The following is a 22,199-nucleotide window of genomic DNA, read 5'->3' on the forward strand; positions in this document are numbered from 1 at the left end:
AGCTAACAGGTAGAGCCTTAGAAATTTATCAGCGATTTTGAATAAACAACCCACCTGCCTCCAAAATACATTACTTCTCTCTCATCTCCTTATTATAATAATATACAAATATTTATTCACAATTTTGTACTAGTATTTGCATTAAGACGCATTTTATTTATTTATCCAAGTAGATAGCAACAAACAGCAGCCACATTCACTAACATCTTCGCAATAAAGTGGAACGCTAACTTTAAGCTAAACAATTTATAGTCTGTTCAGTTTGGATTTTATTCCGTTGAGTGGGCGTGACCACTGGTACCACAGTGTTGTCATGCTGCATAGTTAGCAAGCATCCTGCCTAGCATGCTAGCTAAGGAGAAATTCAGCTAGTTAACTATGAAGGAATGTAACTTCAGCTATACGATTCGCACCGCCTTCATGTGAGAAATGGCGTGTACATGTGAACAGCTTTCTTCACTGCTGTTTGTTTTTTCACGTCATGTGTGTATACACTGATAACTAAAATGTACTCGGTTTTATAAGCTCGCGTTTTTTTATTTGTTTCATTAGCTTGATGCACAACATGGAGCCCCAGAGTTCCTCGCAGTCACGATAACATTTCATGCATATTTACATATATCATGGTTTTCCCCAAAGTGTTTTAGCGTATCGGGCCCGATACGCTTGCTCTGCCTGCCGATACGCTTAGTCGCTTTAGTTAAAACCCGATACGCTTAGATTTATACCTATACATTAAATTTCCTACCCACAAGTAGCTAGATACATAGGAGAGCAAATAACAGATCCATTTACAGACTGATTGATATTTGTGTTAAACAAGCGGCCTTTTTTTCCAATGTTTGTGTTGATTCTGTCAAAGTAATATGTCCGTGTGGTATGATGTAAACAAACTAATCTGTTGGCTATTTCAAGATCACGTGTTCAAACCGTCCAAGAAAAATATCGAAAGAAAACGTCAGACATCCCGGAATTTTTCGATTCATTGTAAGCAATCTCATTGGCTGCCGATGTTGTCCCCCACCAGATGGACAAAGCCAACTGATTTTAAATCGCAAAAGTTTGACCTGGTCTATTATCATTCATGATAAATTTCATCATAGGTACACTTCAACTATGAGAGACAGAATGGGGGAAAGAATCCAGGAAATCACATTGTAGGATTTTAATGAATTAATTGGTAAATTCCTCAGTAAAATAAGTATTTGGTCACCTACAAACAAGCAAGATTTCTGGCTCTCACAGACCTGTAACAACTTCTTTAAGAGGCTCCTCTGGGGCGTCGTGGCTAAGGCGCCATACCATAAATCCGGGGACCCGGGCTCGATTCCGACCCGAGGTCATTTCCCGATCCCTCCCCGTCTCTCTCTCCCACTCATTTCCTGTCCTGTCTCTACACTGTCCTATCCAATAAAGGTGAAAAAAGCCCAAAAAAATATCTTTAAGAGGCTCCTCTGTCCTCCACTCGTTACCTGTATTAATGGCACCTGTTTGAACTCGTTATCAGTATAAAAGACACCTGTCCACAACCTCAAACAGTCACACTCCAAACTCCACTATGGCCAAGACCAAAGAGCTGTCAAAGGACACCAGAAACAAAATTGTAGACCTGCACCAGGCTGGGAAGACTGAATCTGCAATAGGTAAGCAGCTTGGTGTGAAGAAATCAACTGTGGGAGCAATTATTAGAAAATGGAAGACATACAAGACCACTGATAATCTCCCTCGATCTGGGGCTCCACGCAAGATCTCACCCCGTGGGGTCAAAATGATCACAAGAACAGTGAGCAAAAATCCCAGAACCACACGGGGGGATCTAGTGAATGACCTGCAGAGAGATGGGACCAAAGTAACAAAGGCTACCATCAGTAACACACTACGCCGCCAGGGACTCAAATCCTGCAGTGCCAGACGTGTCCCCCTGCTTAAGCCAGTACATGTCCAGGCCCGTCTGAAGTTTGCTAGAGAGCATTTGGATGATCCAGAAGAGGATTGGGAGAATGTCATATGGTCAGATGAAACCAAAATAGAACTTTATGGTAAAAACTCAACTTGTCGTGTTTGGAGGAGAAAGAATGCTGAGTTGCATCCAAAGAACACCATACCTACTGTGAAGCATGGGGGTGGAAACATCATGCTTTGGGGCTGTTTTCCTGCAAAGGGACCAGGACGACTGATCCGTGTAAAGGAAAGAATGAATGGGGCCATGTATCGTGAGATTTTGAGTGAAAACCTCCTTCCATCAGCAAGGGCATTGAAGATGAAACATGGCTGGGTCTTTCAGCATGACAATGATCCCAAACACACCGCCCAGGCAACAACGGAGTGGCTTCGTAAGAAGCACTTCAAGGTCCTGGAGTGGCCTAGTCAGTCTCCAGATCTCAACCCCATAGAAAATCTTTGGAGGGAGTTGAAAGTCCGTGTTGCCCAGCGACAGCCCCAAAACATCACTGTTCTAGAGGAGATCTGCATGGAGGAATGGGCCAAAATACCAGCAACAGTGTGTGAAAACCTTGAAGACTTACAAAAAGTGTTTGACCTCTGTCATTGCCAACAAAGGGTATATAACAAAGTATTGAGATGAACTTTTGTTATTGACCAAATACTTATTTTCCACCATAATTTGCAAATAAATTCTTTAAAAATCAGACAATGTGATTTCCTGGATTCTTTCCCCCCATTCTGTCTCTCATAGTTGAAGTGTACCTATGATGAAAATTACAGGCCTCTCATCTTTTTAAGTGGGAGAACTTGCACAATTGGTGACTGACTAAATACTTTTTTGCCCCACTGTATATATATATATTCCCCCCCCTTGTATGTATGTATTTTTAAAAATATTTCCTCCTAGTATAAACTGTTTCAGGAGTAATTTCATTAAAGGATTAAAAAGATTACACCAATAGCTTTGCCCAAAAAACAAAAAAAACAAACAAAAAAAAACCCACCACCCACAAGACTCCCTGAATGTCGCTTATTGATGAATGTTGTGGTTAAGTCTTTTTTTTTTTTTTAAACCAATACGACCAATCGTTGAACAACAGTCAGACAAATGAATAAACAGCACTGAATATTAGAGACTTTTTAAATAAAGCTTACAGATCCTTACCTTTATTAAAGACATCAGAGAAGTCATTTAGAGATGAAAAATGCTGTGAGGTGTCAGGCTGTGGAGGGTCATCTATGGAATTCTGAATCGGAGAATCATCCTCGAGTGGTATCGTCTCATTGGAGTGCTTAGTGGTCAGATCCACTGCATCTTTTTCACAAGCTGCGTCATTGGTCTGCTTATTTTCTGCCAGCATATCCCCCAAGTCTTTGTTGATGCTTTGTTGATCCTTTTTAACTACAGGTAAAAAATCCTTCTCTGGTTCTTTAGGACAGGAGATGTTCAAAGACGACACTGGGATTTTATCAAGGTCTTCAGTCGAGGGGTCTGCGTGGCCCTCCTGTTTACACACTGAACTTGTCACACTGACTTTATAATTGGGAGTCCAGCTAACTTCAGAGTCACTGCTGGTTTTCACCACAGTATATGGCATGTCAGTGGCCTGCTGCTCTGATTCACGAGAAGCTGAACGACCTGTTCCCTGACAAGACGATAATACAATATTTCTATTAGTTACAACAAGGGGAAGCTCAGAGAACTGCTGGGAAGATAACAGTTTTTGAGAAGATACAGAAGTAGCAAAAGGTAAAGTCGAGGCAACGGTAATAGACGAAGGGAATGTACAAAGTATAGTATTATCAACGGCTGTATCAGTCAAAAAATTGGTTTGACGGCTTGGGAATTTCGGAGGGGATTCCAAAGCCCTTTGTGCAGGTGCGAATGAGAAGGAAGGCCGAGGGAGGACAGGAAGATATGTACTTTGAGATAAAGGTGACCGAGTAACATGTGGACCCCTAGAATCTTGGTTCTCTACTAGAGGCGAAAGGGCTGGATGTCGAACTGCGGAGGTCTTGGAAAGTAATTCCAGAGACTGGCTCGGAGATATAGTTCCGGGTGATGTAGACATGGCAGGAGAAGATCCTTTGGAGCCTTGACTCATCTGAGAAGTAGCAGATATTGAAGTTGAAAGTGCTGCCGGCACTGTAACTAAAGATGGAGACAGAGAGACCACACCAGGTCTTAGTGTTTGGACTTTTAATGGAGCTGCGGCGAGTAATTGAGGTGCGGAAGCCAATGTTGATGTGGTGCTTATTCCAGGCTTTGGTACAACTGAAGCATGACCTGACAGTGGTTGAGGAGATACCAGAGAAGGCTCAGAAATCGTGTGAGGAAATGCTGTCGCCATTGAAAGTGGAGTGGTAGAGACAGGAGTTGGACTCGACTCCTTGAAAGTGGTTTCTATGTCGAGGCATAGTTTTGCAGGTTCCGGATCCACAACTGACTGATGGACTTGCAAATTATGGTCATTCGTGGGTACAGTGGAAGTTCCTGAGGCCTTCACAGGCACACTGTCACTTGTGGACAGCTGTTGGAGGGCAGATGTCCTCTTAGTACCACTGTACTCTTGATCCACTTCTTGGTAGGAATCATTTCTACAGACTGGAGCCAACAAGAAAAGAGAAGTTAGTTACTAAAACAAGCGTGGAATATAAAAACGTGTTTTCACAAGTGCGGCATTTTAGGTGCTTGTGAAGTAGCTTTAAGAAGATACTTCGACACTATTTTATAACATTCCATTTCGTGCAATGCTCATCAAAACCAAAAATTATATCTCATCTCATCTCATTATCTCTAGCCGCTTTATCCTTCTACAGGGTCGCAGGCAAGCTGGAGCCTATCCCAGCTGACTACGGGCGAAAGGCGGGGTACACCCTGGACAAGTCGCCAGGTCATCACAGGGCTGACACATAGACACAGACAACCATTCACACTCACATTCACACCTACGGTCAATTTAGAGTCACCAGTTAACCTAACCTGCATGTCTTTGGACTGTGGGGGAAACCGGAGCACCCGGAGGAAACCCACGCGGACACGGGGAGAACATGCAAACTCCGCACAGAAAGGCCCTCGCCGGCCACGGGGCTCGAACCCAGGACCTTCTTGCTGTGAGGCGACAGCGCTAACCACTACACCACCGTGCCGCCACCAAAAATTATATCTTAACATGAATTGATACATGGGTCAACGATGGCATCCTGTATTCAGAATAATTATGCAGCCTCGCCTATACGAATAGCATCCTAATGTCTGTGACGCACATTACAACCAGCATACAAAACAAAAAGTAAATACGCACGCGCACAAAAATGTGTACGCAAGTTAAAACAGTAAACTGTGGGTGGTAGAAATGGGCAACTGGACTTGCTTGAAGATTCTTGAAAACGTTTCACCTCTCGTCCGAAAGGCTTCCTCAGTTCTGTCTGACTAAAGCTGGGCATACACTGTGCGATTTTTTTCAATCGTGGTATTCAGCTGCTGCTCACACTGTACGAGTGAATCGCAGGGATAAACAGCACGCAGCTTACGATTCCTGTTCTCACACTATATGATCCGAGGCTCGGATGCGATGCTCAGGATTTCAAACAGGTTTGATTTTCATCCGATCGATCGGGAGGAGGTCGTGAAGTATTAATCGCTTGTCGTTACCCCATGTATACTGCACGATCCGAGACGCACGATTGAGCCAAAACTCGGGCCGATCTCCAAAATAGTCGCACGAATGAAAATCGTGTCAAAATCGGGCCAAAAATCGCACAGTGTATGCCCAGCATAATAGGGAGTATCAGATATTTATCCTCTCCTGGATCAGAATCAGAATTCTGATGACCAGCTCATCTAAAGGCCAATTTATGCTGACAACACAGTCCTCGTAGATAGCGTCGCAGATAGCGTCTGCGTAGCCCCCCCACCTTCACAGATGCTCTGCGCGCACCTCCCAAAAATTGTGACCACCGCAGACGCCTCGCAGACAGCGTCGCAGACAAGAGGGCTCTGACTGGTCCACTCTACATCCGCTGTACACGCACTTCCGCTTCCCTACTTTCCTGGTTTGGTTTGTTTTCACGACCGCCATTTTTAAAAACACGGGGGAAGATGGAGCAGCATGAAGAGCGGCTGATCGAGGAAGTGAGGAAGTACGTACATCTATACGACTCCAGTTCTAGTCATTATAAGTAACCGGAGGATAATCACTCCACTAACCACACCCACCAACTACTCCTAGCGATTTCGCGACTTCGTGCCCCCTTGCGTTGTGGCGGTGAATAACATCGCGCACGCCTATTACTCCCCGCTCAACGATAAATTACAACTGTCTGCGAAAAGCTATCTGCGAAAGCCTTGTCGCAAGAGCATGCAGAGGCCTTAAGGTGTCATTGAGCGCATGTTTACATTAGACCGTATCAGCGGATCATCAGATTAACGTTTTTAAAACGATTAGTGTGCACACAGCAACACCAATACACGATTTGCGTGCACACAGCAATACCAATACACGGATACGCTCGGCTCCGCAGGCATCCTGCGCTCCAAATCACTCCGGCCTTGCGCAGCTCACAGAGTGCGCGAGTGAAGTGCACAAGCTGTGATTCGGGACTGAGCCGCTGTGTGTGTGATCCCAGCGCATATCACTTACCACTTGCAAGTGGAAGGATGGCAAGCCTAAAGACAATCATAACTACACAATGGGCAGTATTTGCATCAGTATTTGCAGTATTTTCATACTTTTATACTCTTTAATGAAAGGTGATACAAGGCGGAAGTCCGCGCCGTTTTTCAGCAGTCGCGTCACATGACCAACGCCAGCGAATCAGGAAGGTGGATGTCACAGTGACGTTGTCCAATGAGATGCCAGCTAGAGCTCAGCACAGCGTATCCGCGCATTCTGAATGTTTACACAGCACCGGAGCTGACACGATCTGGATTGAATACGTGGACCCTGGTGGATTCCCGTTTCCCGGCGGTTTAATATAAACGGACAGTGCATCCGCGAAGAAAACGAGACAGATACGGTCTAATGTAAACGTAGCCTGAAGCATCATGTTGGTGTGGGTCGCTGGATGCTGCCATCAGTCACCAGCTGTTTTCGGTGACTCACAGGAGGACAGAGAGAGTCAGCTTGCCATTGATCACCCTAACGGGCAATCCTTTGATCACCCTAATGACTCGCCGTTCACACCGAGCCTCCAGTGACCCACACCAACATGATGCCTCAGGCTACGTTTACACTAGACCGTATCTGTCTCGTTTTCTTCGCGGACGCACTGTCCGTTTACATTAACCCCCCTGAAAAAGCGGGGAAACGGGAATCCGCCAGCGTCCACGTATTCAATCTAGATCGTATCAGCTCCGGTGCTGTGTAAACATTGAGAATACGCGAATACGCTGTGCTGAGCTCTAGCTGGCGTCTCATTGGACAACGTCACTGTGACATCCACCTTCCTGATTCGCTGGCGTTGGTCATGTGACGCGACTGCTGAAAAACGGCGCAGACTTCCGCCTTGTATCACCTTTCATTAAAGAGTATAAAAGTATGAAAATACTGCAAATACTGATGCAAATACTGCCCATTGTGTAGTTATGATTGTCTTTAGGCTTGCCATCCTTCCACTTGCAAGTAATAAGTGATATGCGCTGGGATCACACACACAGCGGCTCAGTCCCGAATCGTGGCTTGTTCACTTCACTCGCGCGCTGTGTGAGCTGCGCAGGGCCGGAGTGCGCACCCTCCAGAGGGCACTCGCTGTTCAGGGCGGAGTGATTTGGAGCGCAGGATGCCTGCGGAGCCGAGCGTATCCGTGTATTGGTGTTGCTGTGTGCACGGCTAACGGTTTTAGTGTAAACGCGAATCGTTTTAAGAACGTTAATCTGATGATCCGCTGATTCGACGTAATGTAAACGTAGCCTCAATGACACCTTAGGCCAAGTTTACATTAGACCGTATCTGTCTCGTTTTCTTCGCGGATGCACTGTCCGTTTACATTAAAACGCCTGGAAACGCCGGGAAACGGGAATCCGCCAGGGTCCACGTATTCAATCCAGATCGTGTCTGGTCCGGCGCTGTGTAAACATTGAGAATATGCGGATACGCTGTGCTGAGCTCTAGCTGGCGTCGTCATTGGACAACGTCACTGTGACATCCACCTTCCTGATTCGCTGGCGTTGGTCATGTGACGCGACTGCTGAAAAACGGCGCGGACTTCCGCCTTGTATCACCTTTCATTAAAGAGTATAAAAGTATGAAAATACTGCAAATACTGATGCAAATACTGCCCATTGTGTAGTTATGATTGTCTTTAGGCTTGCCATCCTTCCACTTGCAAGTGGTAAGTGACGCGCATGCCCGACATGCACGGAGATCACACACACAGCGGCTCAGTCCCAAATCACTGCTCGTGCGCTCCACTCGCGCGCTCTGTGAGCTGTGCAGGGCCGGAGTGCGCACCCTCCAGAGGGCACTTGCTGTTCAGGGCGGAGTGATTTGGAGCGCAGGATGCCTGCGGAGCCGAGCGTATCCGTGTATTGGCGTTGCTGTGTGCAGGCGAATCGTTTTAAAAATGTTAATCTGATGATCCGCTGATACGGTCTAATGTAAACCCCACCTTAGATGAGCTGGTCATCAGAATTCTGATTCTGATCCATGAGAGGATAAATACCTGATACTCCCTATTAGTCAGACAGAACTGAGGAAGCCTTTCGGACGAGAGGTGAAACGTTTTCAAGAATCTTCAAGCAAGTCCAGTTGCCCATTTCTACCACCCACAGTTTACTATGACCTGGATGATTGAGAATCTTCACAGACAAGTTAAAACAGTGCACATCTTTGTCAATTCTCACAGCTCAGACTAACCTTAAATTTATCCAGCAACCTACGGAGCCTTCCCCTGCTGACACGCGCCCCTTCCTGTACCTCCTTAAGGTGTTTGGTCAAATATCGCCACCAACATAGAGTGAGTTTTGAAACCTAGCATTACTATGACTGTCTAGAACCATTTGGCTTTTCAAACCAAAAATCAAGGAGAACAGGAAAACATGCAGAAGGTCATTGCTGTTTAAAAAAAAAAATCTAAATACAGGAATAAAATGAATCTGCAGCACCATTTAAAAGGAGCATAATATGAAAAACTCTTTCAGTACTTGTGCACATACATTTGGGTGTCTGGAGTGTCAACTAACTCAGTCAGTTTCTTTTGTGCTGTGGTCGTCAGAAAACATGCGATTCAACAAGTGGTTCAGAACTGGCTACGTGTAGACTGAACAACAAACAGCTTTTGCACAAATTTCAATAGTTTGCTGGCTGACCGTTGTTAATATTGAAATAAAATGGATATCACGGTGGCTATACGGCTCGGTATAGCCACCATGATATCCATTAGACTAGCCTTTTTCTTTTTAAACTAGCATTTTTAAAAGAAATAACAGTTTTTTGTTTTGTTTTTTTACGTGGTCCAGTTTCCATCAAATCATGTGCTCTGATTGGCTCACGAGCGGGCCGGAATCCTACGATCTGGACCCCGGTTACGGACCTTTGGTGACTCGCTCATTCACAACAAACATAGTAGCAATTTTTTGTCAACATTTACTTTAGCATCTCAGTATAATATAATAGCATTAATTTTGCAGCATGGATAGCGATAACAACAGTGTTCACAGCGAAAGCGAGTTTTACTGCCCTGCACGGCATGGTGGTGTAGTGGTTATCACTGTCGCCTCACAGCAAGAAGGTTCCGGGTTCGAACCTCGCGGCCGACAGGGGCCTTTGTGTGTGGACTTTGCATGTTCTCCCCGTGTCTGCGTGGGTTTCCTCCGGGTGCTCCGGTTTCCCCCACAGTCCAAAGATTCAGTGCAATGGGGCCACTGTAATTGGTGCAAGCTGTAGTGGTTTCCCAGCCATAATGTATGTACATAGATCTTGCTATGGCAAAGCTAATAAATCAAAAAAATAAAAAATGAAGACGACAAAATAAAAGACGACGTTTCAGGAGAAAGCTGAAAACGAGCTTGTAGCAGGTTTGTTCTAAATATGGTTTCCCTTTCAGGCACTCTCATTTTCTGTTAGAATTTCGTAAAGAAAAAAAACAAAAAAAAACATTATTTACCAGCTTAAGGTCGGTCCGTATCATGAAATATCATGACCTTGGCCTTGAAAATACTGACCAAGGCCCATTTTCAAAACCTCAGTCACAGTATTTCATGATACGGACCGACCTTAAGCTGATCATTTTTTTTTTTGCGGTGCAGTTTTCATCAAATCCTGCACTCTGATTGGCTGGCAAGCGGGTCTGTATCCTACGGTACGGACCCCAGTTACGGACCTCTGGCAACTCGCTCATTCACAACAACAAACATAGCAGCAATTTTTGTCAACATTTATCTTTTTTATAAGATCATCAAAAATCTTAAATTTTTGCCAGCATTTCTCAGCATTAATTTTACAGCATGGATAGCGATAACGACAGTGTTCACAGCGAAAGCGAGTTTTACTATCCTGAGGAAGAAGAAATAAAATAAAACATTTCAGGAGAAAGCTAAAAACCTCTAACTGTTGCTAACGCTGGGCAAAAACATGGCTGAATCCTGAATGACTCAATTTTGCATAAATAGGGGACTACATAGGTGGCAAAATGTTTTTTTCCTGCCATGGAAGTGCACTTGTATACCGAGGAGGAAGCAATTTGCATTACAGCCGTGAATGAGGATTCACAGGGATGTGATTTGGGGCTGGTGAAATTCTGAAAATTTTAGCCGGGGGTCTGGGGGCCGCAGGCCCCCAGCTGGCCCAGGGCAGCACCCTGGTGGGGGGACAAGGGGGGAAGCCCCCCGAAGCTCCTGGGTTTTGGGGTTTTCTGACTTAAAAATTGTACTAAAATGGCAAGCAAACACACAAGAAAAAACTTGTCATGATTAACAAATTCAAGCCAATTTAATGGTCAACATGCAACTCTGACACACACACTCTCGCTCACTCTCTCTCTCACTCGCGCACGCGCGCACACACACTCTCACTCACTCGCGCGCGCTCTCTCACTCTCTCTCTCTCGCCCGCACACTCTCGCTCTCTCTCGCGCGCGCGCACTCTCTCGCGCGCACTTTACGCTCGATCACGGAGGCTGCCATCTTTCAACTCTGTTTGAAGCGAACTTACGTACAGCTATCCAACAAGCGCGTTCATTGGTTGTTACAGAGCGATGGGCCAATCACGTACCTCGTTTCATCTCAATGACGTAATTGCGTAAATGACGTAATTACGTCAATGAGATGAAACGAGGTACGTGATTGGCCCATCGCTTTGTAACAACCAATGAATGCGCTCGCTTCAAACAAAGAGTTGAAAGATGGCAGCCTCCGTGATCGAGGCGTAAAGATGCAAATCCGAGGCTGCCATCTTTCAAACAAAGTCGGAGCGAATAGGATACGAATGTGGATTTGAGGGAAAAATCGGAAACATTTTTTTTTCCAAGTTTTGAGGTGAAAAAAGCGGAATTCCGCGAATTCGCGGAAAAATCACATCCCTGGATTCAAAATGGTGGCTCGGCTCAGTTTTCCCTTTCGGGCGCTCTCATTTTCTGTTAGAATTTGGTAAAGAAAAAAATAAATGTATTATTCACCAGCTTAAGGTCGGTCCGTATGGTGAAATACCGTGACCTCGGCCTTGAATACGGACCTCGGCCCAGAGGGCCTCGCTCAGTACTTTCAAGACCTCGGTCACGGTATTTCACCATACGGACCAACCAGCTGGTAAATAATATACATGAATTAGTGCATGTGTCCAGAAACACGGCATGTTTTTGTCCAAATAACTATCACCTGACTGCTAGCGTCACTGATATGCTAAGGGAACTGGGGTGGACTAACCTTGAGTCAAGAAAGATATTGTCTAAATTAATTTTAATACACAAGATGTGTCACGACCTTAATATCGATGTAGTTACTTATATCCTCATGATAATACAGGAGCCAGTACCCGTTCAAGTCATATTTTTAAGTTCAAACAATACAAGGCTACTAAGGATGTTTATTTTTATTCTGTTTTCCCCCCCGAGAACTATTAGACTTTGGAATCGTCTGCCTCGAAACATAGTTGAAAGCAGTTCTTTAGAGACATTTAAACGTTAATGCTCTTCAATACTTAATTGATTAGTCACGGTAGTTCTGGGTCTGTTTTTAATTTTTGGGGGGGCATTTGTTTATAACATGTATTTTTACAATTTGTATGTCTGTATAGTGGTTTTCCATAGTGGTTTTTACTTGTAGATGGTTTTATATCGTAGTACATGTTTAATAGTTGGTGTGATGTCGAATGACTTACCGACTTAATAACTTGGATATAGGTAGGTACATGAAATGAACATACAGAACACGTTGCGGGTGCAGCAGGCAGTATTTTCCACCAAAGACTGCTAATCATTTCATTCCCAAGTGCAGCCACTCTGTTACGATATAGACCCCGTCCACACGTAGCCGGGTATCTGCTAAATCGAAGATATTTTTCTACGTTTTGGCCTGTCATCCACATGAAAACACATCAAAAACGAACATTTAAAAAAATTCCGGGCAAAGTGAAGATTTTTGAAAACTCCGTGTATGCCTTTTCGTGTAGACACAGATAACCGGAGTTTTGCGTTTTAGAACGTCACAATCTGCGCCAAAAAAATGACGACAAATCTGCCCTGACGTCAAACGTCCGACCTTTGTTTACTGCAGAAGCCAGATTAAGCATGGACAAAGAGTAATGGATCGGAGTAGTGCCTTGAAAGCGTTAATTATTGTGCAGGTGCTATTTACATGTTTAATTTTAGAAGCCCAACTACTGACAAGATTCCCAATCAACGTTTTCTTGCGTCTTTTGAAGTTTATACTCCAAAATCGTGTTTAGAAGCAATTCTGTCTCCGAGTCTGTCCAGACGAACGAGCTTGGCGCCATGTTTTATGTTTAGGCGGAAGTGACGCCAACAGAGGGCTATTCTGATGTGATTAGGGGGGAGGATTTGGGGAAATAATGCCATCTACAGGTTTGGAATGCTTATGAATGTGATTGAAAACGCAGATGTGCGGTTATGTGTGGAAGGGATTTTTTTCGAAGACGAGGTGGTGTGGATAAAACATTTTTATAAAGGGGGGGGGGGGGGGGGGGGGATGTTCGGTTTTAAAAATACCCGGCTACGTGTGTACATGGCCATAGTAGAATAATTTTAAAAATTTATTTCTGGGTGAAAATTAAAAATTAAAAAAAAGTGCAGAAATCAGCATAGGGAAAGCTAACTGCTAGAAATAAATGGTAGATGGAAAGACAATTTAGATGAGAAAAGTAATATGGACAAAAAAAAAAAAAAGGCTAGTGCGTCACTGAAACACTTGGGGATAGGCTGTGCGAAAAAAAATGTACTGGAGCCAGCCAGCAGGGGAACTCGACCTGTGGTGGCTTCAAGTTTTAGATATGATGTTCTGTCCATGTTTTGAACAGTCACTGGTTTGTAACGTTGCGTTTTAGCAGACAATGCAAACAAAAAAGAAAAATCTCAGCTGTGGCCATAATTATTAAATCAAGCAAAATCCAAAACCTTTCAGCTATATGACTGAGTCATATGCAGTGGGTTCGATCAGTCACATTATTAATAAAAAAAAAAGGTTACATGGCTGCCGTGTTGTGAGCCGTAGTAGCAGCCTCATGCATTACAGATGTGCGAGTTCAGATCTTTTTTTAACACTATTATGGCAGTTTGTGATGCCGCAGCACTGACACACCAGAGTGATGTTTTTCAGAATCATGACCAATCAAAACACAGCCTCTAACTCAATAAGAGAAAAGCAATGGGACACTCAACATGGCGTGCTGCATAAACAAAACATCAGTTACCTAAAATTCAAACCGGAGTGACAACCACCTCACATTCCCTATTTTCAGTCCAAATTAGTGGCAGCACTTCCACAGCAGTTGTCAAAAAAAGCACCAGTTTATTTGCTTCTGTACGTTTATTGAACATTTGCTACATTTCAATTGAGGAAATTTTATTGCAATAATATCGTTTTTGTTTTATCACCCAGACCTAGTTCCTCTCGATTATATTTGATGCTTTTCTCTGAAAACCCGGCAGACACAATATTTCTGTAGACTTCTGAATTCAATCTTCTGCTGCCATCATGAGTTACATCAAGAAACGTTATTGAGACATCGAAAGGAGTCAGTTGAGGTGGTTCGGGCACCTTGCTAGGATGCCCCCTGGATGCCTCCCAAGGGAGATTTTCTGAGCATGCACCACTGGGAGGGGACCCTGGGGCAGACCCAGGACATGCTGGAGAGATTACATCTCTCAGGTGGCCTGGGAACACCTCGGTATTCCCCCGGAAGAGTTGGTGGAGGTGGCTGGGGAGAGGGAAGTCTGGGCTGCTCTGCTTAGGCTGCTACCCCCGTGACCCGGATAAGCGGGCGGATGGATGGATGACTGTTCCAGAAGTAGCCATGCAAACCCAAGCCATGCAATACGTCCACCATGCTTGACTTTTGAGCCTGTGTCTTTTCAGTCATAAGCAGATCCTTTCTTTCTCTGCATTTACTAGAGGGTAATCTTTGTTACAGAACTTTTGTGGCTCATCTCTGTATTTCTTTGCAAATTCCAATCTGGCCTTCCAATTCTTACTCTTGAATGGTTTGCATCTTGTGGTATGGCCTCTATATTTCAGCTCTCCGAGCATTCTTCAGGGATGCAAAACCCAGCGCCACCTGCTCATGGTGCATCCTGGATAACGCTCTTGTCTATGGACAGGGGTGGCTAAAGGGGCTCTGGTGAAGGCAGGCTAATATTGCTCGAGTCACTCAAGATAAACATCGAAAGGATGGATACACTCAGAATAATCGACCTAGGAACAGAAAAGGAAAAGAGAAAGACCTTGACTGACTCTGTCCTAATGTGGAACATGGTGCTAAAGGAACATGGATTAAAATTAAACCTAGGAAAGACAGAGGCGATGGCAGCATCAAGGCACCCCGAGGAGATGAAAGTTGAAGTTGATGGAGTCATCCTGAAGCAAGTCAGTCAATCAATTGAGGAATGTTTGACAGCAAGGCTACACATGAAAATACTGTTTTGGTGCAAATCAAGGAATAATCGCAAAAACGTGAACCTGAACTTCCCCCTTCTAAAAGGCAAACATACCAGGAAAAGTGAAAATATGCATATACAAGACCATCCTACGACCAATACTATGTTACGGCTGTGAAGCTTGGACCTTATATCAAAGGCCAAGAGTAGGATCCAGGCGGCGGAGATGAGTTCTCAGAACGATCAAGGGTGTAACTAAACTTGACAAAATGAGGACTGAAAAAAATTAGACAAGAACTGGGTGTGAAGACTGTCCTCACTTTTGTGGAGTGTGCCCAACTTAGGTGGTTTGGTCATATGATGAGAATGGAGGACTGACGAATACCAAAAAAAATGGTTCATCCGGAAACCTATGACTAAAAGACCTGTAGGACGGCCAAGAAATCGATGGATCCGAAACGTTACCGAGTCGCTCACAGTAAGATTGACATCTTTGGACTCGGTAATGGAAGCTGAATTATTTAAAGACCAGGATAAAGGGAAAAAGCTCATCTGCTGACAGGTGTTCGGCCCATCAGGAGTTGGATGAGGTGACTTGAGGCGAGTGTGTTCTTCAAACGGTGGAGTGTATTACCTTTGCCCCTGTCCTGTGGAGGCTGTTGGTAAGGTCACTGCTGTATTTGGGTTTTTCTTCACACAATGTTTCTGTAATCAACTGCCATTGTTTTCCTTGACCGGCCTGCTCAATGTCTTACTAGCGCACTAGTGGTCTCTTTCCTTTGCAGGACTAGGGATGGCGAAAACTAAAAAGAATCTTGACCGACCACCGAGCCTCATTAGCCGGTTAAAGTCGGTTAACCTAGGAGTTTAAAATTCTAGAATTGGAATTATTAGAATCTATTCTAAATCTAACCGCGAGCATCCGCACATTCAGTCCCAGTCGCTGCCCTCCACTCACATTACCTTTTCTACAGCGCGAAACATTTAGTCAAACGCGGCACTGATGTAGAGGGGTTTGTATTGGAGCGGAGGACAAACGGCTCCAGCTTAGAGACATCGTGAGAAGCGTGAAATCCCCCTTGTCCTTCTCCACCCGGGTCCGTGTCTGCGGCCGTGTCAGCAAGGGGCACGCACTTTTAAGTTGCAACTTGGCATTAAGGCTACATCCACACGACAACGAGATGCTATTTAAAAATATATCGCGTCCAAATGGGCAACGATCAGTAAAATATCAGGTCCATATGGCAACGCAACGCTTGCTGAAAACGATGCAATACACATGCCACACCTCTAGGGGCGCTGTAAGACGGTCCCTTCGGAGACACCAGAACAATAGAAGTAGTAAGGACGCATGCGCATAAACTATTATGCGCGAGACTTCATATTAGCCACAAAGTCAGGAAAATCTGTTCGTAAAATTATATTATAATGACCAAATACAATGAAAAGTATTTTTCCAGTCTCACCTGTGAAAGGTAATCCCATGTGATCTCGTTTGGACGGCAAACCTGTTGGTACAGTTAAACGCAGCTAATTCTCCGCTTTGACCTATCCAATATGGCGGCGAGGATGACGTATGATTCTACGCGGAAGGCGGCGTCTTTAATGGTCCGGAATAAATTGAATGCTACACGTTGATGGATTAATTTGCTGTTTCTCACCTGTGAAAGGTAATCCCATGTGATCTCGTTTGGACGGTAAACCTGTTGGTACAGTTAAACGCAGCACATGAATCTTTATTCTCCGCTTTGACCTATCCAATATGGCGGTGAGGATGACGTATGATTCTACGCGGAAGGCGGCGTCTTTAATGGTCCGGAATAAATTGAATGCTACACGCTGATGGATTAATTTGCTCTTCTACGCCCTTTTTGAGGAATGTATTGTCGGACTTAAACCAACATCTGAAGAGGTGAGATCGCTCCTTTTTTTCCCTACGTATTTTTGCTGGCGGGATTGACTCTGCCCTAAGGGCAGAGTCTCTCTCTCTCTCACTTTGCACCATTATACAATAAATATTCACAGTGAAAATATTTTGTAAGCGCGTTTCATGAACCAAGTTATAGGTTTTGTTGACAACTCGCATCGAGTTCGTTACACTTCTACCCGGCGTGAAGCACTCAGTCATGTGGTTGTGACGTCATCGTAAACAAATCCGTTCTACTCATCCAGACGACTTCACAACGGCAACGTTGCCAGATCTTTCCACTCTGGAACCCGTTCTCAAAAAGATTGCGTTTTGGGCACCCAAAATGCCAGTGCCGTGTGGACGCCAGGCCGAAACAATAAGCAATTGTATCGGAGTCACCTGAATCCGTTGCCGTGTGGACAGGGCCTAAAAATCTCAGTGTGAACATGTTCTCAATAAATTGCCGTCATTTTCTAAGCGGCAAGCTTTAGCTCAGTCACTGCCGGTGCTTGCATTGAGTAGCCTATTGGAAACAATCCTATCATACACTTGTCCCATCTTAACTTTTCATTGAAGATAGGACGTTTTAGCGATACGGCCCCTGGTGTTTACAGTTAACTGCAGTAGGCTGTGTGTTGATATTGCATACTGCTACGGACTAGGCACTTTTCTTCGAAGTGAGCCACAGAGACCTCATACTGCAATTGTTTTCCAGCTACTGATATTACGGTTACATGGCTGCTAATTGTGCACAGCCATTGGGAATGGGATAGATGGAGCTGAGCTGATTAGCCGCTAAGCTAATATAGCAACTGTCTGATGTTAAGTAACATCAGTGAGTAACCAGGTTTTAGTTCAGATCTTGTGTATTATTACGTTGACATTAATATTCACCAGACTAATCAACCATCGACTTCATTCATGCGCCGTGTTCTTGTTTCTTTGACAGTCAATTTCCTTGATGTTACGTAGTAAAATGTAATCCAACACTGAGACTTTTCTTTCGCCGAGTGGCAGCTGTCTTCAACTGGGGCGGGAGGGTGGGACATGACTGAATGGGTGTTTCTGATTTGTCAGCTGTCGTCCTTACACCGCATGGCATGCCCCAAGCGTTTACAACACAGAATTCCAGGTTCTCTGCTCCAAAATCGGCAGCTTCAAAACGATTGATTATTTTTTAACTGACAACCAAAAAAAAATTAACCGGATGACATTGATTTGGTCGACATTGATTCGGTCAACCATCGGTCAAACGGTCATCGGTTAACATCCCTATTCAGGACATTCCAAATGGTCATCTTGGCTACGTCCAATGCTTGTGTAATGACTGATCAGTTTTATCCTCTTTTCTTAGCTTCAAAACAGCTTGCTTTTCTCTCGTAGACAACTCTCTGGTCTTCATGTTGGTTTATCCTTTTTAACAACACATGCACCATTCACAGATGCAGTCCAGGCCTCAAAGTAGACATTCAGAGGTATTAAGCATTTAAACAACTCGATATAACAAGGTACACGTGGGCAGCAAAAACACCCGTGAGTCATGTTTAAATATTTTTGATCACTTGAAAAATGCATGGGTTCAAACAAAAGGTGCCATTTTCTAAAGTTGTTTAACACGGCTATACTCACTGGCCACTTTATTAGGAACTTGTTCTTGATTCTAAGATTCCTGTTCTTGGCTGGCAGGAGTGGAACCCAATGTGCTCTTCTGCTGTTGCATGCCGAGATGCTTTTCTGCTTACCGCGGTTGTAAAGAGCAATTCTATGAGTTGCTAGATCCTTCCTGGCAGCTCAAACCAATCTGGCCATTTTCCCCTGACCTCTCTTATCAACAAGGCGTTTCCAGCCACAGAACTGTCGCTCACTCAGTGTTTTTTTTTCGCACCATTCTGTGTAAACTCTAGAGACTGTTGTGTGTGAAAACCCCAGGAGATCAGCAGTTTCTGAAATACTCAAACCAGTCCATCTGGCACCAACACCCATGCCCCAGTGAAAGTCACAGAGATCCCAATTTCTCTCATTCTGATGTTTGACATGAACATTAACTGAAGCTCTTGATTTGTATCTGCATGATTTGACGCATTGTGCTGCTGTCAAGGGATCGGCTGATTACAGAACTGCATCAAACAGCAGGTGGATGGGTGTGCCTAATAAAGTGACCAGCGAGTGTAGATGTAAATATCAGGACATGAAAGCTGAAATTCTGATACGTGGTCTCGTTCATCTTCTGCAAACTCGAGCGTCTTCGGCGAAAAGCAAAAAACAAAAGAATTGACCCTGGTGTTCCAATACTTTTGGAGGGCACGGTGCGCAAGCTATCTACTTAATCCAGCCGTGGCTCATTAACGTTGTGTTATTTAAAACATTAGAACCTTTAAAAAAGGTTTATTGTGAGGTCTTATCCCTGCCATTTTGGGAATTCTACTGTGAATGACATCAGAGGCTCTTTTCAGAAGAAAAGGGACCGGTTGAGACTGAAAAATCGTAACAGTGGGAACATGCATCTTATTGCAGCCTCCAAAATCTCAAAATTCAGTTAGACTTCCAAGCGAAGCGCTGCCCCTGCGAGTGAGGTAAAGTGAAACATGTCTGCATGTCTCAGTGTTCAGAAATTGCATGCACAGGTTTCTCTGCAAGCTCAGTTCACAAATAGCTTTTACATGCATGCATTTAAATTCATGAACCTTTGCATTAGACTTGTGTGATATTGCTTTTTCCCTGCTCACAGTTTTTCCTATTTTAAAATATCATGATAAATAATTTAATCGTCCAGAATGTCTAGCCTTTAAAATTTTTTTTTTTTTATAAAAGGCAAAACAAGGGGGCGTCGTGGCTCAGGTGGATAAGGCGCCATACCATAAATCCGGGGACCCGGGTTCGATTCCGACCCGAGGTCATTTCCCGATCCCTCCCCGTCTCTCTCTCCCGCTCATTTCCTGTCTCTACACTGTCCTATCCAATAATAAAGGTAAAAAAAAATATCTTAAAAAAAAAAAAAAAAAAGGCAAAACAAGCATTTCAGGTTGAAGGGGAGCAGAGGAGGGTGTAAATAATTACCAGCTGTGAAGTAAGGAACTGCAGAAGAAAACCACACAACTTTTTTGGTTACACCTATAACTTATGTTATCCCTAAGTATATACTTGTCTAATATTAGCCGAGTCAAACATACATTTTATTTAATTGAAAAGAAAAATCTCCATCTCTAGTACTAAAGGAAGGCTGTTTGTCTGTCCGTCTACCTGTGCAAAATCGACACGGCCGGACGCACATACTCCATACTTTGCACGTGGACCGGTGACACCCCAGAGGGGCCCAGGACAACATTTTCCAAAACATGGGATTAGTGCTAATCCAACACACTATTCATTTCCCATCAGTGATGGGAATAACGGCGTTAGAAATAAACGGCGTTACTTTTTTTTAGTAACGAGTAATCTAACTAATTACTTTTTACATCGTTATAACGCCGTTCCCGTGACTTACAATAAAATACTATGCGTTACTTTATTAAAGCTGTTCTCATCTGGCACGCTGCTCGTTCAGCCTTTCTTTCCTCTACTTTAGTGCGGGGCGGGGAGATGCGAGACAACGGCATAGTAAGCCAATCAGAGTAGATTTGGACAGCATACGTAGGTAGGCCACGCCTACTGTAATACTGCGCGCTCTTTCAATCAGAAGACCCAGCAATGGCGAGCGGTCAGCCCAACACTGCGCTTTCACATTGGAAATACAGCCATTACTTTTCATTACTTGAAATAAAAGGCAAAAATGTCTACGTGCAATGCACATTATGCCGAGGAACAAAGCGTTTGTCCTCGTCAGTGGCCAGTAATTAGTAACAATTTTAATAACTACAAAAATATATTAAATTTGATAGATGTCTTCTCACATTGTCCCACAAAAATATTAATATAGTGTAGATAACGTTATTAATTGGTTCTGTTAAGTGTCAATTTCAGTCATTAAACACATTTAACATTCACTTTTATTATGATTACACTAATTGAATTTGATTTTTTTTTTTGGGGGGGTGGAACACAAAATGTAACGGAATAATTACTCATTCATCTCATCTCATTATCTGTAGCTGCTTTATCCTGTTCTACAGGGTCGCAGGCAAGCTGGAGCCTATCCCAGCTGACTACGGGCGAAAGGCGGGGTACACCCTGGACAAGTCGCCAGGTCATCACAGGGCTGACACATAGGCTACGTTTACATTACGTCGAATCAGCGGATCATCAGATTAATGTTCTTAAAACGATTCGCGTTTACACTAAAACCGTTAGCCGTGCACACAGCAACACCAATACACGGATACGCTCGGCTCCGCAGGCATCCTGCGCTCCAAATCACTCCGCCCTGAACAGCGAGTGCCCTCTGGAGGGTGCGCACTCCGGCCCTGCGCAGCTCACACAGCGCGCGAGTGAAGTGCACAAGCCACGATTCGGGACTGAGCCGCTGTGTGTGTGATCCCAGCGCATATCACTTATTACTTGCAAGTGGAAGGATGGCAAGCCTAAAGACAATCATAACTACACAATGGGCAGTATTTGCATCAGTATTTGCAGTATTTTCATACTTTTATACTCTTTAATGAAAGGTGATACAAGGCGGAAGTCCGCGCTGTTTTTCAGCAGTCGCGTCACATGACCAACGCCAGCGAATCAGGAAGGTGGATGTCACAGTGACGTTGTCCAATGACGACGCCAGCTAGAGCTCAGCACAGCGTATTCGCGTATCTCAATGTTTACACAGCACCGGACCAGATACGATCTAGATTGAATACGTGGATGCTGGATTCCCGTTTCCCGGCTTTTCCAGGCGGTTTCCCTGGTAATTAGTTACTTTTATGACAAAGTAACTCCGTTACTTTTTGGGAAAAGTAACTAGTAACTATAATTACTTTTTGAAAGTAGCGTGCCCAACACTGTTTCCCATAGGCGACATGCTCACGCTAATACACTGCGCGCAGCCTCGGTGGAGAATCCTCTCCCCCACTCGCCTGAGAGTTTCGACTGTATGGGACAATCGTACGGAGTACAACTCGCCGGGGGCTCCTGCTAGGGCCGAGTTTACATCACTGAGGAGACGCAGGAAGCGAGTTACGTCATTTTGACAGAACACACCGACCAATACAGCCTCTGTGAGGAGCACCGGTCAGAGGAAATCAGGTTCATGGGCAATACCTACAAGCTTAACTTGACAGAAAGTGAGTTTTCTCCCATGTGAGTCAAGAACGTGTGAGATGGGGCGGCAGGGATCATTCATGATTAACGTGTCAATCATCTTCTGTTTTAC

The 22,199-nt window shown here is 44.3% G+C and overlaps 1 protein-coding gene across 1 annotated transcript in view; it reads right to left on the reverse strand.

Annotated features, from left to right (window-relative positions):
- The window catches only part of baz2a (bromodomain adjacent to zinc finger domain, 2A), a 135,398-nt gene that overhangs the window by 99,307 nt on the left and 13,892 nt on the right, over window positions 1-22,199 (reverse strand). The window contains exon 3 of the mRNA XM_060936667.1: window positions 3,110-4,549. Within this exon, the coding sequence (XP_060792650.1) occupies window positions 3,110-4,549 (1,440 nt within the window). The remainder of the gene's footprint in view (window positions 1-3,109; window positions 4,550-22,199) is intronic.

This window comes from Neoarius graeffei, chromosome 13 (genome assembly GCF_027579695.1).
Source record: "Neoarius graeffei isolate fNeoGra1 chromosome 13, fNeoGra1.pri, whole genome shotgun sequence".
Lineage (NCBI taxonomy): Eukaryota > Metazoa > Chordata > Actinopteri > Siluriformes > Ariidae > Neoarius > Neoarius graeffei.